Raw genomic sequence first — 23,469 nt, forward strand, 5'->3', positions numbered from 1 at the left:
ACTGAGCTCAGGGAAGAATGGTTGCTGTGGAAGGAGCAGACGGTGAGCCCAGCCTCTCACTCAGCCTTTGCTGATTGACATTTCTATCAGATCCTTGAAGGACAGCAGTGGGGCATCCTGAAGAATACTGGGCAGAGGCTTCCATCCAGCTCATGGTCAGTGCTTTGGAAACACTTGACTATTGCCATGCCTGATTGCCCTGAGGTGGGGGATGAAGAGGCAAGAAAGGGCCACACAAGAATGGCAGCCCAGGACAGGAAAGATCTGCAAACCCTAACCTCCTGTAACTCAGTCCCTCAAGACCATGTGCCTGATGCTGTCGGTATTTCCAGCTACTAGGGAGGCAGAAGCAGGAGGATCTCTGCTATCTATGAAGCCATGTACATGGCATGTTGTAGGCCAAACAATGAGACATTTAATAGTGTCTCAAATTACTTTTTAAAATGTCAAGGCAGGCAGTTACTTAGCCCATGTGAGGCTGTGGGGTCACGCTCCAGAACCAGTAACAATGAAAATGGCAGTGCAGCATGCCCTGCACCGACAGACAGGCCCTCACCTGTCCATCCTCGCCTGCTCTGTGGCCCTCGGATGGAGCCTGCGCACCACAGCCGAGGGCCTGGCCTGATGCGATGCCTCCGGGCTGTCTCGGCTTCCTGCCCGGCAGCTCACGCAGCCTCTGGCTGTGACACACGTACCTTCTCGGCCCCCATGCTAGGGCACTTCCAGTTGTACAGGTAATACTGCAGGTTGCCGTCCCCGATGCCAAACTTGAGCTTCTCCAGGAATGTTTTGTTCTCCATGAGATCCAGTGCATTGAACACATCAAACCCTTTCTGCAGCGTAGCAGGAGAAATGGCCACGGTGAGGGCAGGAAGGCCGATTCCCCTCCCTTCCCATCAGAGGCTCTAGCCACATCCTGGTTGGTAAACCCAGTTAGCGCTGAGGTCCCCCATGACAGTCCTCGGGCCACCCACAGGCAGACCTCTCCGCATGTCCCCGGGAGTGGGCCAAAACCTCCTATCCTAGACAAGTCAGCTCCTATCAGTTCCCTGACTCTGACCACTCAACTCCCAGTTCTCAGTGTGCAGACTGTATAGAGGGGCTTGACAGACTGCGACAAGGACACTTGGACAATCTCACAAACTGGCTTGATGTTCTCAGGGAGAAGGACTAGCCTGCCCACAGCGGCTGGGCTGCGTGCAGATGGGCACCAGAACCTGGAGAAGGATGAGCAGACTGACAGACCTTCCAGTTAGCCACTCCAACCGCTCACCAAGGCAGAGCCCAGCTCCCCTCCCACACTTGGAAAACCAAAAGAACCCCAATCCTGAGGCCGGCTGCCCCATCAGGCCCCAAACAAGCAGTTCAGTGACTCCAGCCCTCTTCTAGACTAGAGTTTGTGGCTGAAAACTGCTGGGGCCTTGCCTAAGAGCAGGAAATGAAGGACACTCAGAGGCCTCCCAGTCTCTGGATGAGCAAACTCCCAAGAGCTGTGATCACTACTGTTCCAAAGTGCTCCCCTCACACCTCCTCAGACTGTCCGCTCTGCTCCTCACCATTTTGGCTAGGACAAGGGCGTCGCTCATAAGGTCCAGAAGAGGGGTCTGGGTGTGAACGTTGTAGAAGGAGTAAGCAGCTTTTAGACTCTTGTGAGTTGGATGGTTCATGATGGTGGAGGGAAGCGTATAAAAACTCAGGAAATCAGTCACCTCACCGTTGGCATTCTGAAGGGAAGAGTAAACAAGGAGGAATGTCACACAGGTAAAGGAATAGGGAGCACAGAGACCATGGCACTCTCACACCATCTTCAGGCAGGTAAACACTGGACTCTGGGACAGGACATGCAGCCAAAGCACACTGGCTAGGGGCTCTTAGGGACTGCCAGTCTGGACTGTGGGCTGAGCTACCCTGCTGGGCATGGCCACGTGGCCCACATCCTCAGACTGTGGCTTTTGGTGTCTGGAGGATACTAGCCTAAGTTGAGAGGAGAAGAGAGGCAGAGGCTCGCCTGACTAAAGGGTGTGGTGCTCCCTGCTCTATATGGAGCACCAAGGTATCCTTTCAACAAATGAATGCTATGACCCATTCTGTTGAGGACCAGACACTATGGGAAGCCTAACACGGTAACCATAGTGACAAGGTAACCGCAGCTCTCCAGGAACCTAGCTGTTTCTTTTGGATTGGATGGCAACTCACCTCCACCACGAAAGTGTCAATGATGTTCTCCTGGGGATAGAACCAGTGTTCCACCTCCTCCTGGCTCATGATGGGCGTGAGGTGAAACTGCTTCAAGTACCTGCTGAGCAACTGGTGCACTACTGGAATGTCCTTCTTTTCCATTGGTCGTAGCCCAGCTGTCTTGGGAGTCTGGAAGGAGAACAGAAAAGATGGTGTGAGAGCCTACCACCCTGAACCTGCCCACATGAGCCCTCCGGAGAGAAACCGGAGTCATCCCCAGCCTCACCCCTAGTCCTCGAGGCACCTCCACTCAGCCTGCCTCTGGGGATCTGCTGGCCCTTCCCTCCTTGGCAGGGCTGATGTCTGGGCAGAGGCTGTGCCATCCACTTTTTATCCATGTGGTCCTAGTCTGTCCTAAGATAATACGGGCCTACCTACTGTCCCTTGGGTCACTCTCCACAAAGCATATGGCCCGCTACCCTAGGGCCAATCGGTCACTGTAGCTGTGAAAAGAAATCAGTGGAAGGAAAGCACATGCTCCTATGAAACACATATTAGGGCTGAAGACTATCACCAGAGGCTTAGGACACACCAGGAGGCCTGGTCCAAGCTGAAAACAGCAAGGTCACAGATGATGTGTGCCTGTCTTCAGTGTGAGGCTGGAAAGATGGCTCACTGGGTAAACATGCTTACTGGTAAGTCTAAGGACATGAGTTCAAATCCCCACAATCCATGTAAAGGCTGGGTACAATAGTGTAATATCAGTAACCCTAGTACTCCTATGGGAAGAGAGGCAGGCAGTAAAATAAGCAGTAAAATGCCTTGGGCCAACTAGCCCGGGGTACAGAGAGGAGAACAGCCAGAGACCCTACCTCAAACAAGGCTGGAGGCAGAGAATGACACTGGAGATGTTTATGCACAAAAATGCATGTGCATAAAACTTTAGTGTGGACCTCTACCTTCCAACTCCCCTGAGATCTCGCTAGGGAACGCCGACTTCATCCATCTTGGCAGTCCCCACAGTGACTTCTCAAACCCCGAAAACACCCATACTGGTTTTCTCACCCAAATACAGGGAGATCCAGACATTCTTTTGGATCCTAGAGCACCTGGACTATGGCTCTCTACCTTCCTGGAATGTAGGGGAAAGGTAACAGGATGACACAGGAAGAAGACACCCCCCACCGCCCCCAGCTAGCTAGCTAACTAACTGTCTCTGTCTCTATGAGACAAGGCCTCACATAGCCCAGGCTGGCCTCAAACCTAGTAAGTAGCCAAGACTGGCCTCGACCTTGTGGCCCTGAGTGCTGGGATCACAGGCAGGAGACTCAGCTTTGCAAGCCTGGTTTGGCAATAGGGAGCTACGCTGCAGCACTCTCTCAAGGCAGACAATGACCTGAGCCAGCATTAGACTCATGCCAAGGTGGCTAATCCCATGTGGATCCAGATCCGAGCCAGCAGCCCTGCACGCGGCAAGGACTCAGCATGGAGTGACAGCCACTGGGATGGGCTGAGGCCAGCGGAGGGAATTAAAGAGCTCACAGCTCAGGATCCTGAAGACAGGCACCACTACAGAGTAGGACACTTGTTTCTTTGGGGAAGTAGGCGGACTGAGATCTAGAGTTGAAGACCTGGTTGCTCCAGGCTGCCCAGTCCCCTCAGTGCCAATTTTGGATGTGTGGGAGGGATTAGAAATCTGGCTTCTCTCATAAGCTCCATCAGCTCTCCGCTACCTGTCTTGGCAGAAGGGAGTGGGCACTTGCGAGCTTACTCACACCAGTCTCTGGAGTATGTGAGATAGAGAGGAAGGTTCAGTTAGAAGATCCACTTTCTAGCTATGCTTCACTTAGGCTGAAATTACAGAGAAGCAGTGTTCTCCGAGCTCATCAGCAGACAACAGGGATGCTAAGCCAGGCAGACTCAGGAGAACCATGGAAACAAAAACCGAACCCTTGCAGCCAGTAAGACACAGGGCCCTGGACGCCAGGGGCTGGCAAGTGGAAGCCTCCCCCACCCCCGCCCCGGCCACCACCCCAGGGCACCACTGGCCTCTGGCAGTCGGTAGAGCTTCATGGTACGCTGCATGGTCATATTCCTGCTCAGGTGGGAGAACTTCACTTCAATTAGCTTCCGAGGGTTTAGGGACCGATGCCAGTACCTGTAGGGACACAAATGTCCTGGCCTCAGAGGACTCTGGCCAGTCCCATTCATTGAGAGGACAAGGGCAGGGGACCTTCAGATGGCTGCAGGGGTCATGAGGAAGCCCCTTTCTGGAGGAGCAGCCTCCTCCAGAAGGTCAGAGCTGCCATGGGCTCTCTGAGAACATTTTCTCCTGTTTTTGCACTTCAGAAGCCATTCCATTGTTAGATTCGTTGTCTAGGGAGTACAGCCCTCTCTGCTGCAATCAGGTCAGTGAGACTGACAGCAACGCCCAGAAGACGGGCAGACAGCTTACCCTCCTCCACCTTCCTCCTCTTCTGTGTTCACCTGGAGTTGTTATTTTTGCAGCTCTCTAGGCAGAGATTATTCAATTGTTTCAAACAACTTTCTAAGGTGGGGGTTATCCTCAGATCACACAGGGATCAGACAAGCTCCCTTTGATCCACAAAATATTCATAATGAAGCTGAGCCAAAGATTTAAAACTTGATTTTCTATGAAAAACCCAGATTTGGCCTCATCCTTAAAAACAACCCCTGTCTCACTAGCAATCCTGAGTTGACAATGTCTATTCCTTCCAGGTTCCTGAACCGTCTTCTCTACCTGGCTCCTCCCAGCCACCCAGCCACCCACACCCCATAAAACTGGCATAGAGCAGGTGGGGCAATGCTATGTCATGGTGACATTCTTCCTCAGCTAGAGCCTGGCACCTGCATTCCCCAGCCCTGCAGGAAGAACTTTTTACCTGCAGGTGCCAACAGGCTTTGGCAACACCACTCCGGCAGTGTAAACAGCTTGGAAAATACCCTCCAGGTGGACCCGTCGGGTTATCTCTCGGATCAGAACTGGAGCCACCCTCTTGGAGCGAAGCTTCTTGTGGACACACAGGAAGTTGATCTCCACCATTTTCTTCTCTCTGAAGAGGGAGGCGAAGTGAGGGCCGAGACGACTTTCCGCCGTTCAACGTGATAGGAATCTTGCCGAGTGGGCAGAGCCGCGCGTGAAGGTGTGCGTTTGCTGACATCTCCACTCAGCAGTTACTACCGGGGAATCCCACCCACTCGGCTCCCGCCCACGGCCAGTGTCTACCTGGCAAGCTTGCCTCACATCCTCTACTTCAAGGCAGAAGTGGGAAGCCTTGTCAAACAAATGCTTTTATCTTAAGGCCCCACCAGCACGTCCCCGTGGGAGCCCCATGGGTGGGCTGGGGAGTCCCACCCGCAGCAGGCAGCGAAGCAGCATTAAGAAACCTCAGCCGGGCAGTAGTGGCGCACACCTTTGATCCCAGCACTTGGGAGGCAGAGGCAGAAGGATCTCTGAGTTCAAGGCCAGCCTAGAGCAAGTTCCAGGACAGCCAGGGCTACACAGAGAATCCCTCCCTGTCCCAGAAAACAAACAAACAAAAAAAGGGAATTGACCTTGAGGTCAATTCTTAGCAGTCGCCATCTGTAATGGGATCTGATGCCCTTTGCAGGCATACATGCAATTAAAGCATTCATAAATTGCTACGAAACTCAAGATAGCCTTGAACCATCAACCCTCCTGTCTCACCTCAGACTACCCCAGCTTAGACTCTAAGTGTATTAATGTGTACCACTACTGACAGATATTCCAGGATTTTGATTCCCACAAGAATTTACAGCCCGTAGACCCAGAAGATGGCAGCAGATGACTGTGAGGCCACCTGAATCCAGGTCACACTGCCTCCTGCCCATTTCTGAAGCTGCTCAATGTGTCACAGTGTGACTGGGGCGGGAAGGCCGAAATGGATGGCTCACCATAGCTCACAGACAAGGATCCCACCTACAACTCAGAGACTGTCTCACCTTGGCTGGCCTGAAACTTGCTATATAGATCAGGGTAGCCTTGAACTCAGAGATCCACCTGCCTCTGACACCATGTGCTGGGACTAAAGGTGTGTGCCACCATGCATGTCAAAACATGGTGGTTCCCATGCTGAGTTTTATTCCCAGAACACAGATGCCTCCACCTCACTGGCCTGACACCTACTGTTCATAGGTGAATATGTAGCTTTCTTCTCCCTCCCAAATCAGCAAGATGGTGGCAAAAGGGCTGATGCTTACGTGTCATAGATGTGGATGTTTGCTGGGATGGCACTAATGAACCCAACCAGTTTCCGACTTGAGACCACTCGAACCCCGCAGTGCCACTGTGGGAGCCAACCAGGTGGCCGGAGAGCCCTGGAACAAAGATTCGGACAGGAGCTGTGGTAGGGCTTACAGCAGGCTGCAGAGCTGTGCAGCCTCCAGAGCCGTGTTCAGTTCTGACCTGGTACTAACACCTGGGGGTTACATTCTCTTAGGGACCAAGACTTCCTCCATACCGAGAGAATCAAGCCATAGCCATTTCTCACAAGTATCTTTTTCTTTGTCCTGCTGGAGACAGGACAGCCTTGCACATATATTCTAGGCACATTCTTTGGCTCCTTTGATTTCCTAGCCTCCAGAACCATGAGAAACACCCCAGCCTTTATTATTATTTTTTATTTTTTATTTTTTGACACAAGGTTCTTTGTGTACCCTGGGCTAGCCCTCAAACTTGTGGTCATCCTGGTTTTGCCTTATAAATATAGCCCTATGCTAGGTTCTGTTTTTTTGTTTTGTTTTTTTCTGGTTTTTCTTTTTTTTTTTTTTTTATTTTTTTGCTTTTTAAAAACAGATTTATCTATCATGTACACAGTATTCTGCCTGCATGTACACCTACACAGCAGAAGAGGGCACCAGATCCTGTTATAGATGGTTGTAAGCTACCATGTGGTTGCTGGGAATTGAACTCAGGACCTTTGAAAGAGCAGCCAGTACTCTTAACCTCTGAGCCATCTCTCCAGCCTCTTTTTCTGGTTTTTCAAGACAGTTTTTCTGTGTAGCCTTGGCTATCCTGGACTCGCTCTGTAGACCAGGCTGGCCTCGAACTCACAGAGATCAGCCTGCCTCTGTCTCCCTGAGTGCTGGGAGTACAGGTGTGTGCCACCGCACCTGGTGAGTATTTCTGTTTTTTGGAAGAAGGCTTTTACTAGGTAGCCTCAGCTGGCCTTAACCACATAGAGATCTGCCTGTTTCTACCTCTGGAGAGCCAGCTTTATAGGAGTATGCCACCATGCCCAGTCCTCATGCTCATCTCAGAGCTTCAGCTAGAGGCTCCATGCGGAAGGCCAGAGTCTTCTGGTTAGGAACTAACTGTGGAAACCCTAGGCTCTGCCACCGGCCTTTCAGCATCTCCCCTCTTTCAGCTTTTCCCTATTCACTGGGGTGATGGCGCTCCACTTCAGCCTCACACCTCTGCCTTCTTGTTCCATGTAGCCCAGGCTGGTAGATGGCTTGTCCAGGATGGGCTGTATGTGCGCATGCTCACTGACTGGAGAGTAAAGAACATTTCTTTCAAATCTTAGGTCTCATCTGCCCTCTCCCCTTGCAGAGGTCACCACACAGTAGAGGATCTTCTCTCTTAGGCACTGCCTCTTACGTCTCCCTCAACCAGTCTATTTTAAGGAAGGTTTCCATTCTAAGCACCACTTAAAGCAAATCTCCAGATGCACCAACTCAAGCACACAGCAATTTGCCACTCGAAGGCTCTTGGGAAGAAGAACTCCGGGTTGTCTTGTGGTTCTGCTGCCTGCTTTGCCCTTAAAACGAGAAGAGATCTTGCAGGGTGGAGACCAGGATATTACCAGACACTAAACCTTCGGCTCCTTTGATTTCCTAGCCTCCAGAACCATGAGAAATAAATTCCTAAGGCTTACAAGTTAAATAAAGTTATAATGAAGACACCCTCCCAACTTACCACAAAAGGAACTCTGGGGAGTAATCAAATCGGAACATGTTATCATCATCTTCCACATAGTTCTCATTCAGGAGGGTGTATAGTTCTTTCAGCTGCAGAGAAATAAGAAATGCTCACTGATGCATATTGATGGCCAACTCCAATCCCCTGCAACCCCAAGATTTAGAGGGCAAGGCAAACTCCCTCAAAGTCAAAACCAGCTCAAGTCTCACAGACCTGTTCCATTCCAGGCATGGCAAGGACTCTTTCGGAACAAGTACCTTTGGCTGCAATAAGAGAAGGAACCACTAGGGGGCAGAGTCTCACTAGTACACATCTAGACTATCATCTAACTGGATTACTCGGATCCATTAGAGGAAGCTTCCTGTTTTCTGTGAACATGCTTTGAAGAAGTGTTTTTGGGGGCTGGTCATGAAATGACTTACTTCCAAGACATCACTGCCATTATTTTTTCATGAAATATATTCTTTTCTTATTAGGAATTTTAAAAAAATGTATTTTGGTGTTTTGCCTGCATGTATGTCTGTGTGAGGGTGTCAGACAGACGTGAGCTGCCATGTGGCTAGTGGAAATTGAACCCGGGTCCTCTGAAAGAGCAGCCAGTGCTCTTAGCCACTGAGCCGTCTCTCCAGTCCCTCACTGCTATACTTAAAAAAAAAAAAAAAAGGTTGGCTTTTTTCTAGGCCAAAAGACTTCTGTCCTTTTTCTGCCTTCTCAGTTGTCTCCATCAGCTGGTCCAAGAAGGTAAAAGCACTTACAAGTCTCATGACCTGAGTTTAGTCCCTGGGACTCACACAAAGGTGGGAGAACTGACTTCACAAAGTTGCCCTCTGACCCCCACAGGCATGCTACGGCACACAGGTGTTTTCCCTCTTCTTTCCCAATCTTCTACCCGGCCCACCCCCCAACAAAAGTTAAAGAAAAAAATCTGTTCCTAATGCAGGAATGGCGGAGCTGCCAATCAACAGTCCTCGGCAGTTTGAGCTGAGAGGATCACCAGAGCCCAGAGCTGGGGGGGGAGGGAAGAAGACGCTATTTACATTTTCATCATCCTTTACAGAGGAAAAAAAATTCTAAATTCCCAAATTCCTGATGTCAAAACCAGTGTGGTGATGCATGCCTGCAATCTTAGCACTCAGGGAAGTGAGGCAGGACATTTGAATTTGACTCAAGTTCAAGGCCAGCCAGGGTTACATAATAAGACTCCGTCTCCAAGGGAAAAAGAAAGTGGTGGGAGAGTAAGCGGCCCAGTTGGTGGAGTGCTTGTCTACTTGCCCAGTGCACACAGAGCTCTGGGTTCAGCCCCTAGTCCCACACAATCAGGTGCTGGTGACACACACCTGTGATACCAGCACATCTACTTAAAAAGCAAACCCCAAAAAAGTGCTAGGCGGGCTGGTGCATCGCTCTAATCCCAGCACTTGGAGAGGAGACGGAGCGCCCTTCAAGAACACCCTGGTCTATATAGCAAGTTCCAGGCCTGCTGGCACCTCAGAGTGAGACCCTGCTCAGAAACCAAACCAAACAAGAGCCAAACATATGATGCACCCTCGCAGGCAGGTACGTGTTCCCCTTACACACACACTGAGAATAAAAACCAGGAGCTGGAGAGGTGGCTCAGTGGTAAGAGTGTTTCCTACTCTTCCAGAGGACCCGGGTTCACTTCCCAACACCCAGATCAGGCATTCACAAGCATCTATAACGGTAGCTCCAGCGGACCCAGTGCCACTGGCCTCATGCATTGTGCTGGTTAGTTCTAGACATAGCTAGGGAGAGGGAACACTGAGAAAATGCCTCCATAAAGAGTAGATGGTTTCTGCCTGACTCCTCGTCAGTTGTAGAGCGTGAGCTGAGAGTTGTGAGGTGTTTTATCACAGTAACAAAAGCCCTTACTCAGACACTCACACACCCGCATGCAAACTCATGTTAAACATAATAATAAAAAGAGGCACCTAGCTGGGGTTGAGGCTCCGTGTTCAGAGTGCATTCATGATGGGGGTGGGGGGAGTGGGGGGGTGCTATGTATCCTAATGTTAATTATTTGTTCCCAGAGGTCTCCTTGCTCTCTTTTACAAGCAGACACTCACACACCCAAGATTACGTTCATTGTAACTCTTGCCTCCCAAATTATCCCAGATTGGATAATAAAACCACTGACACTGGCTGAGTGGGGGGGGGGGCAGAGCAAAAGATGTGTTTTTTGGGGGTCAAGAGGGAAACCACAAGGAGAGAGATGAAGGAGGGAGGAGAGAGAGATTGCAGAGAAGATAATGACTGAATTAGAGACTTTGGAAGGTGAAGGTAAGCTGACAGCAGGGAAGTAGAGTAGATGCTGTGCTCAGCTCTGTGTTTAGCTTTCGAATCAATCGTAAGTCTCCATGTGTGACTATCTGGGGAAAATTGCTGATACAGGAATAACTAAGCTTTATTAATAACATGGACGAATATTGATTATTAGTATTCACCAACACATTCACAAGACCTGGACCATTATTAAAAATGAAAGAGGCACTGGGTAGCCATTAAGGAAAGGTGAGGAGGGAAGGAGAGACACCTCAGCAGCCCAGATCACAAATCAAGACACAGAGAAGAAACCAGGCTGCTTCTTAGGAGGCAGAGGCAGGTGGACAGCCTAGTCTAGATAGTGAGACCCTGGACAGCCGGGGCTACATAACAGAGAGGCCTTACCTCAAAAAACAGAACAAACAAAAGCAAAAACAATGACAAAGGAACAAACAAACAAACAAATAAATGGAAAGACTCCACAATAGGGAACTTCGGAAGGGCAACTTCCAGCCTTAGGAGCATGATGCTACCTGCTGGTGGAGGAGCCTGGGGCATGCCCCAGGCTGGGGGGATATTGGATGAGGCTTGTTCAGCTCGCTGTGGCTCATCTCCTAAGAGTCCTGTCCCGCCTGCAAGCCGGGCCTACTCACCACACCACGGTCTCCCAGGTCCAAGGCGTCCCACGTGAAGCCCTGAGGTAGGGTGTAGGGCTCTTGGCGAATGTTGTCCTTGTCAGGTTCCACAGGGCCATGGGTGTTGACTACCTCGCCTAGAAGAAGAGCACAGCCAGAAGTCTACTGTCTGCCCGCAGCACAGGTGAGGGGAGGCTCACTGAAAACACTCGCCGGAGGGTTGGCGATGAGGCTCAGTTGGTGGAGTGGCTGCCTGGCTTGTACAAAGGCCTGGGCGTGATTCCCAGCACTAAATAACCTGGGCAGAGCGGCACACACCTGTAATGGCAGCACTCGTGAGGCAGAAGGACCAGGAGCCAAGTCATCTCCCACTATGCAGTGGGCTTCAGGCCAGTCTGGGCAACATGACAGCCTTGGTCCCTAGGAACCCTGCAGCTCAAGAACACTCTACGATTGGCAACTGCAATGTCTCTCCAGTCACCCCTGGTCCCTAGCTGAGGGCCAACATACAGCAAAACCTCAAAATAATCTCTGGGATCCAAGGTGGCTCATTTGTGGAAACCCTTCTAACTCTCTCCTGGGCTCCTGAATGACAAATACTCATCCTAGCTCATCTGGCTTCCCCTTCCTGGCTGATGTAGGGTGTCATCACGTTGTAGCCCAGGCACCCTTCCCTGACCTGAGGAGATTTCTAAGGTTGCACAAGGCTGCCTTTGTGTCAAGAGCAGAAACAATGTACTGGGCTCACTCCTCAGTCAGGTGATGGCTCTAGGAGCCAGGCTCTCAGCCTTCTAGCCTCAGCATCCAGCCCTGTGGGCCAGCTAAGTGCCAGGTCAGGGCCTCAGTGCTGCCTTCATGCCAGGAAGTCTCCCCCTGACACAAGCCCTCCTCTGCGGGAGAGCTTGGGAGCTGAGATGAAGGGGAGGAACTGAAACCAGATGGAGCAGGAGAGGAAAGCCAGGCAGTCACTAAGTTCCCTCCCTAAACAGGCTTTGTCATTTTCTGTTTTGTTTTGTTTTGTTTTTTCCCCCAAGATAGGAGACTACTAAGTAGCCCAGGCTGACCTTGTGCTCACAGCAATCCTCCTGTCTTAGCCCCCATGCTGGATTACGGGTACGGACCAGACCCAAGCCCTCCAAGCACTTTTAAGCAACTATCTTCTAATTGTCCCCAGCCACTTACTTCCATGTTGGAGGGGCCCTGCTCAGCAGAGCAGCCTCCTCCCCGCCTGTGCAAAGCCAAGAGCAGCATAAGGTAGAAGACAGGTTACAAGCCCCAGAGGGACAGATGAAGCTGAGTGGGGAAAATCCTGCTCCCCTCAACCAGATAAGAAGAGAGAGTAGCTAGACAGATCTGAAGGCTCATCCAGGGCACGTGACAAACGTCACACAGACCAAACCTTCGGAAACTTGGAGTCATAACCTGCACTTGCGTAAGTCAAAGTGTGAGGGTGTCAAGAAAAATTTGGCAATAGTAAATGGTTTTGAACACACATGCCAAAAACAAATTGAAAATTAAACGTGGGCTGGAGAGATGGCTCAGAGGTTAAGAGCATTGGCTGCTGAGTTCAATTCCCAGCAACCACCTGGTGGCTCATAATCATCAATAATGAGATCTGGTGCCTCTGCTGATGTGCAGGCAGAACACTGTGTATATAATAAATAAAAATTAAGAGAAAAGAAAGAAAATTAACCGTGTACCAAATCTGAGGTATTTTGGGCAGTGTCATGTGACTTCACTGTAGCTTTGGCTCTGAGCACACATGGGCATGTTGCACTGTGCATGCCAACAAGCTGTGAAACATCAATGAACTCTAAGATACCTTCGTTCAGATCAAGGCTACTGGTGAGTAGGAGATGGCTTAGAGATTGAACACTGCTGCTCTTCCAGACTCCAAAATGTCATGTGGCTCATAACTGACCCGTAAGGGGATGTGGTACATGGCACCCTCTTCTAGCCTCTGAGAGCAAACACATACCTAACATACACACACAGGCACTGGCACATAAAATTTTAAACTAATTTATTTTTTATGTGTATGAGTGTTTTGCCTGCATGCGTGTGTACGCACCATATGTGTGCCTGACGCCAATGAAGGTCAGCAGAACGGGTCAGATCTCCTGGAACTGGAGTTATAGGTGGGTGCCAGCCACCACATAGTGCTTAGAACCGAACCTGGGTTCTCTGCAAGAACAAGCATTCCTAACCGCTGAGTCATTTCTCCAGCCCTCACTAAACTAAAAACTAAAACAGGGCTGGAGGGCTGGCTCAGCAGCTGAGAGCACGCTGCTCTTCCGGAGGACCCTGCTTCAATTCCCAGTGGATCCCACTCAGTCGCGCAGACATGTATGTATGCTAAATGTACATGAAAATAAATAATTTTTTAAAAACTAAAACTAAATCATTCGACAAATTTTGTTTTATACTAGAGGCATATGTTGGGGGCTGGTCTGGCCACTGTGAATTCAGATGCTGAATTCTGGGCCCTGAGATCTAGTAACAGTCTGGAAGTGGGCACTGTCACACACATTGACCAATGCTGTTTACACTTTGCTCCCCAAATGTCTTCGGGTGGCTAATAAAGAAGCTGGATAGCCTATAGCTAGGCAACAGAGGACAGCAGGCGGAACTTCCCAGTCCCAGTCTTGGGGTCTCAGGTAGGAACCACGAGGTAGGGAGACAGGAAGGAAGAGGAGGAAGAGAAAAGCAGTGGCAATTAAGAACTGACCTTACGGAGCACAAACAGCCCAGGCAGGACAAGTATGGCATGTAAATCAGGGCACATGGCCAGAAAACAGCTAGCCTAGCTTAGATGGGTTGCAATAGATCATAGCTGCCCAGTTATTGAGCCTAAAGCTTATTAATAAATCAAATGTCTCTGTGTGATTTATTTGGGAGCTAGAGTTTGTGAATAGAAAAAAAAACAAAAAACAAAAACACAAAACTAAAATATAAACTCTCCTTACAGGTATATGCCCATGCCCAGCAGGACTTAGTTCTTTGTTGTTGTTTTGAGACAGGGTTTCTCTGTGTAGCCCTGGCTCTCTTAGAGCTCACTCTGTTGACCAGGTTGGCCTCAAACCCAGAGATGCCTCTCCAATGCGCTCAAATGCTGGGATTAAGGGCATGTGCTCCCATAGCTGGCTAGTGTCACTTTATAACTGCTGACCCTTCATAACACAGACCACTTAAGTATGCTCCCCATCTCTGCAGACAAATGCCGTCACTTACACTTGATGTCACAGCACATGTTTTGTTTGCTGGAGAGATGGCTCAGCAGTTAAGCAGACATGCTGCAGAGGGCCCACATGGAGGGCCCACACTCATTCCTAGCACAGTACTGGCTAATAATACCTGTTGTTTTGGGTCTGGACTCACAGGTACAGATATGTGTATGTGTATCCACACACATATACATATTTTAAAAAATAATAAATATTTTAAATATAGAAAATTTTCTTCCCCAGCTACATACTTATGAAACAAGGATTGGGCCCCCAATGGTCCCAGGAGCAAAGCCCAGTCACTCATGAGACCTTTGTCCACAGAGGCTCTGAGTCTTCGTGCCCAGCTCAGTGGCTTCGGCCTACCAGACGTTTCACACAGCAGCATGTGCAGACTTTTCTGGAATACTTTTGGGATTTCTATTTGACCAATCCCTTCACAAGTCTATCATAGCATTTTCTAGTTTAGTTTAGGTTTTTGTTGTTTTTTTTGGGGGGTGGGGTGGGGGGGGAACGACGACAGGGTCTCACTATATATGTCTAGCTGGACTGAAACTCCCCTTGTAGACCAGGCTAGCCTCAAACACAGAGATCCACTTGTTTTCTGCCTCCAGGTGTGGGAAGTAAAGGTGTGTGCCACCACTCCTGTCTTCACTATGGCTTTTATTTATATATATATATATATATATATAATTTTTTAATAACTTTATTTAATACTTTATTTCATTTTATGTACATTAGTGTGAAGGTATCAGATCCCTTGGAATTGGGGTTACAGACAGTTGTGAGCTGACATGTGGTTGCTGGGAATTGAACCCAGGTCCTTTGGAAGAACAGACAGGGCTTTTAACCACTGAGCCATCTCTCCAGCCCCCTTCACTATGGCTTGTAAGGGCACCTGATGAAGCACATATAGCACTCTGGGAGTTGAGCATGACTGCTGTTTGAACTCAGTAAGCATGTATTAACTGAGAGAAAAGTGGACGATGCTGGAAACGCCTCCCATTCCAAAGTTCACATTTGTCTACACAGACGAAGCAGTCTTTCTAAGTGGGAAGAGATACCCATGGGCAGACGTGCCCGCTCACCATGTACTAAGAACTGTTCTCTGTAGATTCACTTAAGAAGATGATGGACTAAAAAGAATCATTTGTTCTGTGTGTGCCGCTGTGAAATGATAAGGTCTCTGAACAACAGTCTTAGATGCTCCTTTTAAAGACGATCCTCTAGTAAAAACTACCAAAGAACTCTAGGACCTTATGGCCCTCCCCCACAAAACTCCCACAGAAGCGCAGTAAAGGCACATTCCTTGCTCTCACCTGGGAAAGGAAATACATACCCAATTTGGGGACTGGCTGTGTATCCCAGAACTGGTAGCTTCGCTTGCTGGCTTCCTCCATAGTTTTGGCAGGTCCCTGACCCACCGAGAACAGCTCAATGGCCTTCTGTATTTCCTGGATCCTCTCTGCTGGCAGAGAGTTCATCTGGGCAAGACAGTTGGAGAAAGAAAAGGCCCACTGTGTTATCAAGACTTCCAGTTCATTGTGAGTTCAAGAGCTGGCGAGGCTGCGTGCGGTGAAGCTCGCCTGTAATCCTAGGAAGCAGAGGCAGGTAAATCTCTGGGAGCTGGCTTGGCTTACACAGAGAGCTCCAGGCCAAACACAGTGAGACAGTGGAACCCTGCCTCTCACACACAGACTTAGCTTGGTACAGGAGCACACATGTGTAATCCTAGCTCTCAGCAGGTAGAGACGCAGGAGGATTAGAAGTTTGAGGACAACCTTCGCTACATGAAACCCTGTATCAAAAAAAAAAAAAAAAAAAAAGGTTCAGCTGGGTGCAGTGGTGCATGTCTGTAATCCCAGCACTCTAGGAGGCAGAACCAGGCAGATCACTGTGAGTTCAAGGCCAGCCTGGTCTACTAAGGGTGTTCAGGACATTTAAGGCTACACAGAGAAACCCTGTTGAGAAAGAGAGAAAAATCAGAGCTACAAGAGAGCCCAGTTGGTAAAGTGCTTGCTGCTCCAGCATGAGGGCCTATGTTTGATCTCTAGCATCAACTTAAAAAAAAAAAGTTGGAGAAAAAGAGGAGCTGAGAACTGTAACAGGTAGGCGTGGTACACGTGCCTCCCAGACATGAATAAGCAATGTATGTCCACATGTACACCTACACCCACACACAGCAAAATGGGGGGCTGGCGGTGTAGCTTAGTGACAGAGTACTTGCCTTGCCTTGAATATGCAAGACACTGGGTTCAAGCCCTAAGATCACAAAAAGAAAACATAGAACAAAAAAAAAAAAAAGAGAAAAAAGAAAAGAAAAGAAACCTTGATTGCCTATTATTCTACAAGTTCTTCTTTAAAAATTACGAATTAGTCAGGCATCTTCTATGTGTGGCGGTCAGAGAATAACTTTCAGAGTTGGACCCCACTGTGTGGGTCTAGGGGATTGAAACCAGATCATAGGGCTTGGCTGCAAGGAACTTACGATCCCGGAGATGGAGATCAAGAGCCACTGCTATACGCAGAGCACACATGTGCCATGTGCACCCAGAATTCTGCGTGCGCCGTGTTTGAGAGTCGGGGCTAACCTGCAGAGTCTCTTAAGGTACCGTGAGCAATTTCATCACCAAGGTCTAGAGCACAGAGGACAAACAGCCCTGGGCTGCATTCCATCTTTAAATAATACAAGTGGAGATGATCTATTCCTTTACAATTACCCCAAAACTCATCAGTCATAGGAAAACATATCCTTGTTACCTTCACAGGCTGATCCTGGGTTGAATCTGTGTCATTGCTTTTCTCTTTCTTCTTCTTTTGTTTCTTTTTCTTCTTTTTGGCTCCGGTGTCATTGGCTGGACTCAAGCCACTGTAAGACAAAGTAAACACTGATGGAGCCTCGAAAAAGAAACAACAACAACAAAAACCAAATGCTTTCAACTACACTGACAAAAGGCCTTTCTGTAGAGCAGACCTCCGTTAATCAAGCCCGCTGGCTTCAGAAGCAGACTGGAGACTCCAGTTCCCAGAAGGGGCGTTTGGAGGGCATTAGCAAGCATACCTCCCCTCTCCGCTTCCACCCCTCAGCTCCTCAGGAGACACTGTGCAAAGGCAGGTCCTAGTTATGTCAAAGGGCCTTTTCTGTTCTTGGTTTCATTCATTCATTCAGGCATGAACGTATGTATGTACTCACTGACAGTTTCAAGCTGGCCCCCAACAATGACTTAACTTTTGATCCTCCTGCTTCCACCCGGAGAGTGCTGAGCTTACAGGCGTTCCTCCACCTGGTTTATGGGGCTCAACCCCGAGCTTCTTGCATGCAAAGTAAACATTCTACCAACCGAGTCACATTCCCAGTCCTTTCTTCTTCTTCTTCTTTTTTTTTTTTTCTAAGACAGGATTTCTGGCTCAGTACCCAGTATGTATCTTGGGCTGGCCTTGAATTTATGGCAACCCTCCTGCCTCAGCCTCTTAGGAGCTGTGATGGCAGTTACAAGCCACCACAACCTTTTTTGAGGAGGTGAGGGGGATATGTACTTATTTCTTTAGGTTGTCAGGCTGCACTAAAGACAATGGCATCTCCTAACACCACGTTGGCACCACCGCTTCCTTGTGGCTCTAAACTGAAAAGGGCAGCCCAAAGAGTAATAGTCTTTTGGGAACCCTTTGCCCTGACTTCTCCAAGTGAACTGTGTTTGCTGGGATCCTCTAAGTAGACATAAAGCACAAAAAGAGTTTGACATTACTGCAGTCCATGCCCAAAAGGGCCAATAAAGACAAGTACCTGAATTACACACTGGGCAGCAAGACCTTAAGTGGTCAGTAATGGCAAACCCATCAAACTAGGAATCTTGGGAAAATTCAACCACACTAGTCTCACATAGCTACTTTTGCCACAGACAGATGAAAACTCTTTGTGTGGAAGCAGTAAGGGAACTTCCTCATGCTGCTTTCCGTCAGTAAGACATGGCAAAAACAGTTTCCTAGCTACGTTAACATGTTAAAATGAGGCCAGGCGTGCTGTCACAGCCCTTGGGAGGCTGCGGTAAGCACACCATCAAACAGACATGGTGGTGCACATCTTCAATCTTGACATACAGGAGGCGGAGGCAAGAAGTAGGTGGATCTCTGGGAGCTCAAAGTTAACCTTGTCTACACGGCATAGCAAGTTCCAGACCAGCAAGGGCTACACTGCAAAACCTTGGCTTTACAAAACAAAAGAAAGAAACAAAGGAAAAACAAGACATGGTGGCTCCTGAGTCCCAGGCCAGTCTGGAGGACAACACAGAGAGTTTTAGGCTAGCTACAGTGTAGAACACTGTTTAAAACAAAAAAAAATTGTTTTTTTTTTAATTTAAAAGAGGAAAAAAATGGTACTTAAAGGTTTCAAAGTGTTTTGCGGTTATTTGAATATTAATGCCACCTTACAGCAACTGATAAGATGCTATCAATGGTGGTAAGTACACAAACACAAAGAGAAAATGACCTGTTATCACACACTTCCATTTCTTGGTCTGAGGCTAGCCTAGCCTGCTTGCCTAGCCTGCTCCAGACAACAGGTTTAATCGCCAGTACTGGAGTAAAAGGCGGTGGAGATGGATCTGGCAGACAAAGACTGCTGTCTCTTTATATGCAGACTCTTCAGATTTATCTCCTGTGGCTCTAGGCGACTATAAAAGGGTTATGAAACCAGGGAGCCATAGGGGCTGGTGATTCTCTGCCTTAGACGAGCATATGGTCATCAAGTCTGGACACAAATGCACCTAATGAGTATTCTATTAATGAGACCCAGAAGGCACAGCACAGAGGGGGGACCGTGACATTCAGAGATGGAAAAGGCAAACTCCTTAAAACCAGATGCTCAGTTAATCTTCCAAGGCCACAGCAAAGAACAGGAGCCGTAGTTACTCATGACCTCAGATAACTCCCTCTTAATAACTTATCTTTTTATCCAATATAGTCCCACTTAGAGCCTATCACAACTACTCTGTGGTCTTATTTCAGAGGTACTCTCTTTTCAGTCTCAGGATTATGTAAAGGTTAAATAAAAATCTTGAAAGGTTAAATAAAATCCAGTTTATGTGTTTTATTCCGGTTTATAGAATGAATTATCAGGGTCTTGTGTATGAATTACCACATAAATAATTTTTATTTAATTTTTTGCAAAAAGAATGAAAAGGAGAAATGAATGCTGCATCCAGACGTGGTGTCTCATCTTTGGGATCTTTGCGGGATCACTGCCGCAAGCTGAAGGTCATCCTGGTCTACATCATCCCAGGCTAGCCAGGCTGCACTGCAAGACTATGTCTCAAAACCACTAACAAACAGCCATGAAAAGAGGATGCAGCCTGTTAGTTAACCAGCTGGGTGCTTACTAAACACGGCCTTACACGGTAATAAATAACCTCTCTCAAACAGAGTGCGCAAATCACTACGGAATGTATTTCTTGGCTGAGCACGGTGGCACAAGTTCCTGGGGGGGGGGGGCGGCGGAAGGTCATTAACTTTGTGGCCATCTTGGGCTACAGAGTGAATGCCAAGCCAGCCAGTACTACATAGTGAAACTGTCAAGAAAAGAAAGATGGTCAGTCAGTCCACCTCCTCGGCTTCTTCAGAAGAGACACCCTGAATCCCATTTCTGTGGAAAGATCACAGGCTATGTACTCTTGCTCTGGTTTTGGTGGTAAGTTGGTTTATTCTGTTCTGAGACAAAGTCTCTCTCTATAGGCAAGGTTGGTCTTCAGTTCGAAGAGATCTTCCCGCCTCTACCTCTTAAGTACCAGGACAAAGGTATGTACCAGCACACCTGACTTTACGGTTTTGTTTGTTTGTTTGCTTTTGGAGACAGGGTTTCTCTGTGTAGCCTTGGCTGTCCTGGACTCACTTTATAGACCAGGCTGGCCTTGAACTCAAGAGATCTACCTGCCTCTGCCTCCCCGAGTGTGGGGATTACAGGTGTGCACCCCTGCACCTGACTGTGGCTTTATGTGTTAATGTCATCATTCATTGTACTGAGGTATCAGTACAATGCGAACACGTGAGATTGCTGTGCTCTTACTGACAACAGCCCCAAAAGGAAGAAAACCAATCGGGAGATACCAAAGACTCTCTAGTACCATTCAAGGCCATTATAATAACTGATTCATAGGACACCAAGCACAGAGGCATGGAGAAGGCAGCTGCCGGGAGAGCGGGAAACTGAGCGAGGTGATGCAGTCCCACGCTGCTTGGGGGATGAGACGAGACTACCTGAACCCCGGGGTTTTGGGGCCAGGGTCTCGGTTGACTATTCCAGTGCATGTCGGAATTCAGCAAACCGAAACAGAAATCTCTCATAAATACAAGCCAGAGGCTGAGCAGAGGTACACACTTAGTATAGCAAAGCAAAGCTTCACTCGGTCCTTTCCGTCCAAAACACAGAGCAGATGCTTGAGTGAACTCTGTCCTTGGGAGGCAGGGAGTGTCTGTTATGAGAACTGAGGTAGGTGTTCACACAGAAAGGCTACTGGTCTGTACGTGTAAGAGTTTTGTCTGCGTGTGTTTGTATACCCCAGGCATGCGCCTGGTGCCTGTGGAAGTGAGAGGAGGGTGGCAGATACCCTGGAACTGGAATTATGGATGGCTTGAGCCAACATGTAGGTGTTGGGAACTGAACCAGAGCCCTCTGCAAGCAGCAAGTGCTGTTAACCTATGAGCCATCCCACCAGCCCACTGATCGTACTGTAAAGCAAAGCTGACCAAGTTAAATCAGGCCCACATCTTTATTCCTAGCATTTGGGAGGCAGAGGCAGGAGGATCCAGGACAGCCAGGGGTACAGAGAGAGACCCTGTCTTGGGGTGGGGGTGGGGGAATATCAGTAAGTAACCCAGCAAGTGTAGGATGAATTGGAAGAATGACAGATCCAGGGCAGGGAAGAAAAGCAATTAGGAAAGGATATCTTCAGAGCTGTTGAGATGGCTTAGCAAGGGAAAGTCCCTGCAGTACAAGCCAGGCACTGAATCCAACCCCAGAGATTCATGTGAGGGCGGGAGGAGAACCAGCTCAACGCTGTCTTCTGATCTACACACACACTGTGGCCATGTGTGAGCTAGGGTCTCACACTGCAGCCCAGGCTGATTTTGAACTCAGCCACTGGAGTACTATGACTATATGTATGAACCACCACAGTCAACTAGAAATGTCTTTAAAACAAAACAAAAATGGCTTCTCTGTACAGCCCTGGCTGTCCTGGAACTCCCTGTGTAGACCACACTGGCCTCAAACTCACAGAGATCTGGCTGCCTCTGCCTCCTGAGTGCTGGATTAAAAGACGTGTGCCACCACACCCAACAGAAATGTCATTTTAAAATAAAGGCTCTAAATTTTAAATTCAAACACACAAGAAATCTTATGGATGCTCTTGTACAAAATCAGGGCAGGAGGAGGAGATGGCAAATGAGCCTCTGTGCTTCTGAAATAGAACTGTGCCGGCTGTGTGTGGGTGGGAGGGAAGGGCAAGCTGACAGATGAGCAGAAGGAGCACACAACTTCCTGACAACACGAGTCTATAACACAGGCCCCTCTCCCTCTTACAGGATGACACACACTCAGATGTGTGTGCTAAAAACTAAAACCTATCATGGGAGAGGGGGCATTGAACCTTCACCCTTGCAAGGGATCTCACAGCAGTCTGCCTTAACCTGTTGCTTGCAGGAAACTACGTGAGGCAACTTGGTCACCAACTAGCCAACCAGTACCAAGGAACAACCAACCTGGAACAAGCTACTCTCTAAAGATGCGGGGACCCCTTCCCCAATGTTACCATCTCATCTCCTAGAGCAGTGGTTCTCAACCTTCCTAGTGCTGAGACCTTTTAATGCACTTCTTCATGTTGTAGTGACCTCGAACCATAAAATCAAATCATTGCTACTTCATAATCGTTATTTTGTTACTGTTATGAACTGTGAAGTAAATCTCTGATATCTGGGATGTCTGATATGAGACCTGGAGATGGAGAAACACTGCCCCGCAAGGATGTATCTGGGAAGCCCCCAAAGCCATGTTATTATCTGTCTTCTCATGCCAGGCCCAGGAACGAAGCTTCAGTGTACAAGAGCAGGTGTTGGGGGTGCCAAGGAGAGGCAGGCATGGTGCCACATGCCGACAGTGGCAGCAGCAGGGATGCCAAGGCAGGAAGACGGAGAGTTCCAGGTCAGTTCGTGCTGCATGTGGAGGACGAGCCACGTTTTATTCTGACAGCCTGTCTCTGACTCCTCCAATTCTCACTGACATCTGCTTTAAAATTACAATCTCCTAAAAAGTATATACATATAATTATTTACAGAAAATGATGGGTTTCTTTCTTTATCTCCCAATGACTTTAAAAATGCTCTGAGCACGGGGGCCACATCACATGGCTGTTTCCCACAGCCCCTCCTATTACACTGCATACACAGCTAGTTCAACAGTTTTATGCTTGCCTGATGCTTTCTAGGCACAATGGACTAAAATAAAATTCAGAAAAGCTGCAGCCCAAAAGAGGTCAGTGAAACCTATCTAGTGCTGTTTCCACAGCCAGCTGTGCCAACATTCTGAGAAAGCAGTGAAGTGCTGTGCTCTTCTGTGCCTTGGTTGGGATTTTCAAAAACCAACTTCCTTACTCCTGGCCACTGCCCGCCCTCAGGCCATGACCCATTTCTGAGGTCAAAGCAGACAGCGCCACTGGCACTATTCAAATGGTGCTGTCTGCAACATAGAACGCAGGTTTAGGAGAACAAAGTTCAGAAGGTAAAATCTGCAATTTTTGCTCACTGATTTCCTTCTTTTGTCTTGTTTGCAATGGGAACTCACCGTGGATAACCTTGTTCAAGATTCTCCTATGCTAGCCAGCCTCTTGTGTACCAGGGCATGAGGCTCTCTTTCTTTCTCTTTCTTTTTTTGACACAGGGTCTCACTATAAGGCCCTGGATGTCCTGGAACTCATCATGGTGACCAGGCTGGCCTCAAACCCACAGAGATCTGTCTGTCTTTGCCTCTCAAGTGATGGGATTAAAGGCCTATAAGACATACTCAGCTTTAATTTCCTTAACTTTTATGTGTATGTTTGTACATAAAGTGACCTCACAGACCAGAGAATCACCGGAACGGTTAGAAGGCTCCTGACGTGCATGCTGGAACCGAACTCGGGTCCTCTGGAAGAGCAGGACAAGC

At 48.5% G+C, this 23,469-nt stretch overlaps 1 protein-coding gene across 1 annotated transcript in view; it reads right to left on the bottom strand.

The window, feature by feature from the left end:
* Nmt1 (N-myristoyltransferase 1) overlaps positions 1 to 23,469 on the bottom strand; it is a 32,545-nt gene that overhangs the window by 3,232 nt on the left and 5,844 nt on the right. Inside the window, exons 2-11 of the mRNA XM_021631921.2 lie at positions 17,040 to 17,148; positions 15,619 to 15,763; positions 11,074 to 11,192; positions 8,138 to 8,229; positions 6,421 to 6,537; positions 5,082 to 5,252; positions 4,228 to 4,336; positions 2,197 to 2,367; positions 1,557 to 1,724; positions 696 to 833 (exon numbers count right to left, since the gene is read on the bottom strand). Coding sequence (XP_021487596.1) covers positions 696 to 833; positions 1,557 to 1,724; positions 2,197 to 2,367; positions 4,228 to 4,336; positions 5,082 to 5,252; positions 6,421 to 6,537; positions 8,138 to 8,229; positions 11,074 to 11,192; positions 15,619 to 15,763; positions 17,040 to 17,148 — 1,339 coding nt within the window. The remainder of the gene's footprint in view (positions 1 to 695; positions 834 to 1,556; positions 1,725 to 2,196; positions 2,368 to 4,227; positions 4,337 to 5,081; positions 5,253 to 6,420; positions 6,538 to 8,137; positions 8,230 to 11,073; positions 11,193 to 15,618; positions 15,764 to 17,039; positions 17,149 to 23,469) is intronic.

This window comes from Meriones unguiculatus, chromosome 7, assembly GCF_030254825.1.
Source record: "Meriones unguiculatus strain TT.TT164.6M chromosome 7, Bangor_MerUng_6.1, whole genome shotgun sequence".
NCBI classification, from domain to species: domain Eukaryota; kingdom Metazoa; phylum Chordata; class Mammalia; order Rodentia; family Muridae; genus Meriones; species Meriones unguiculatus.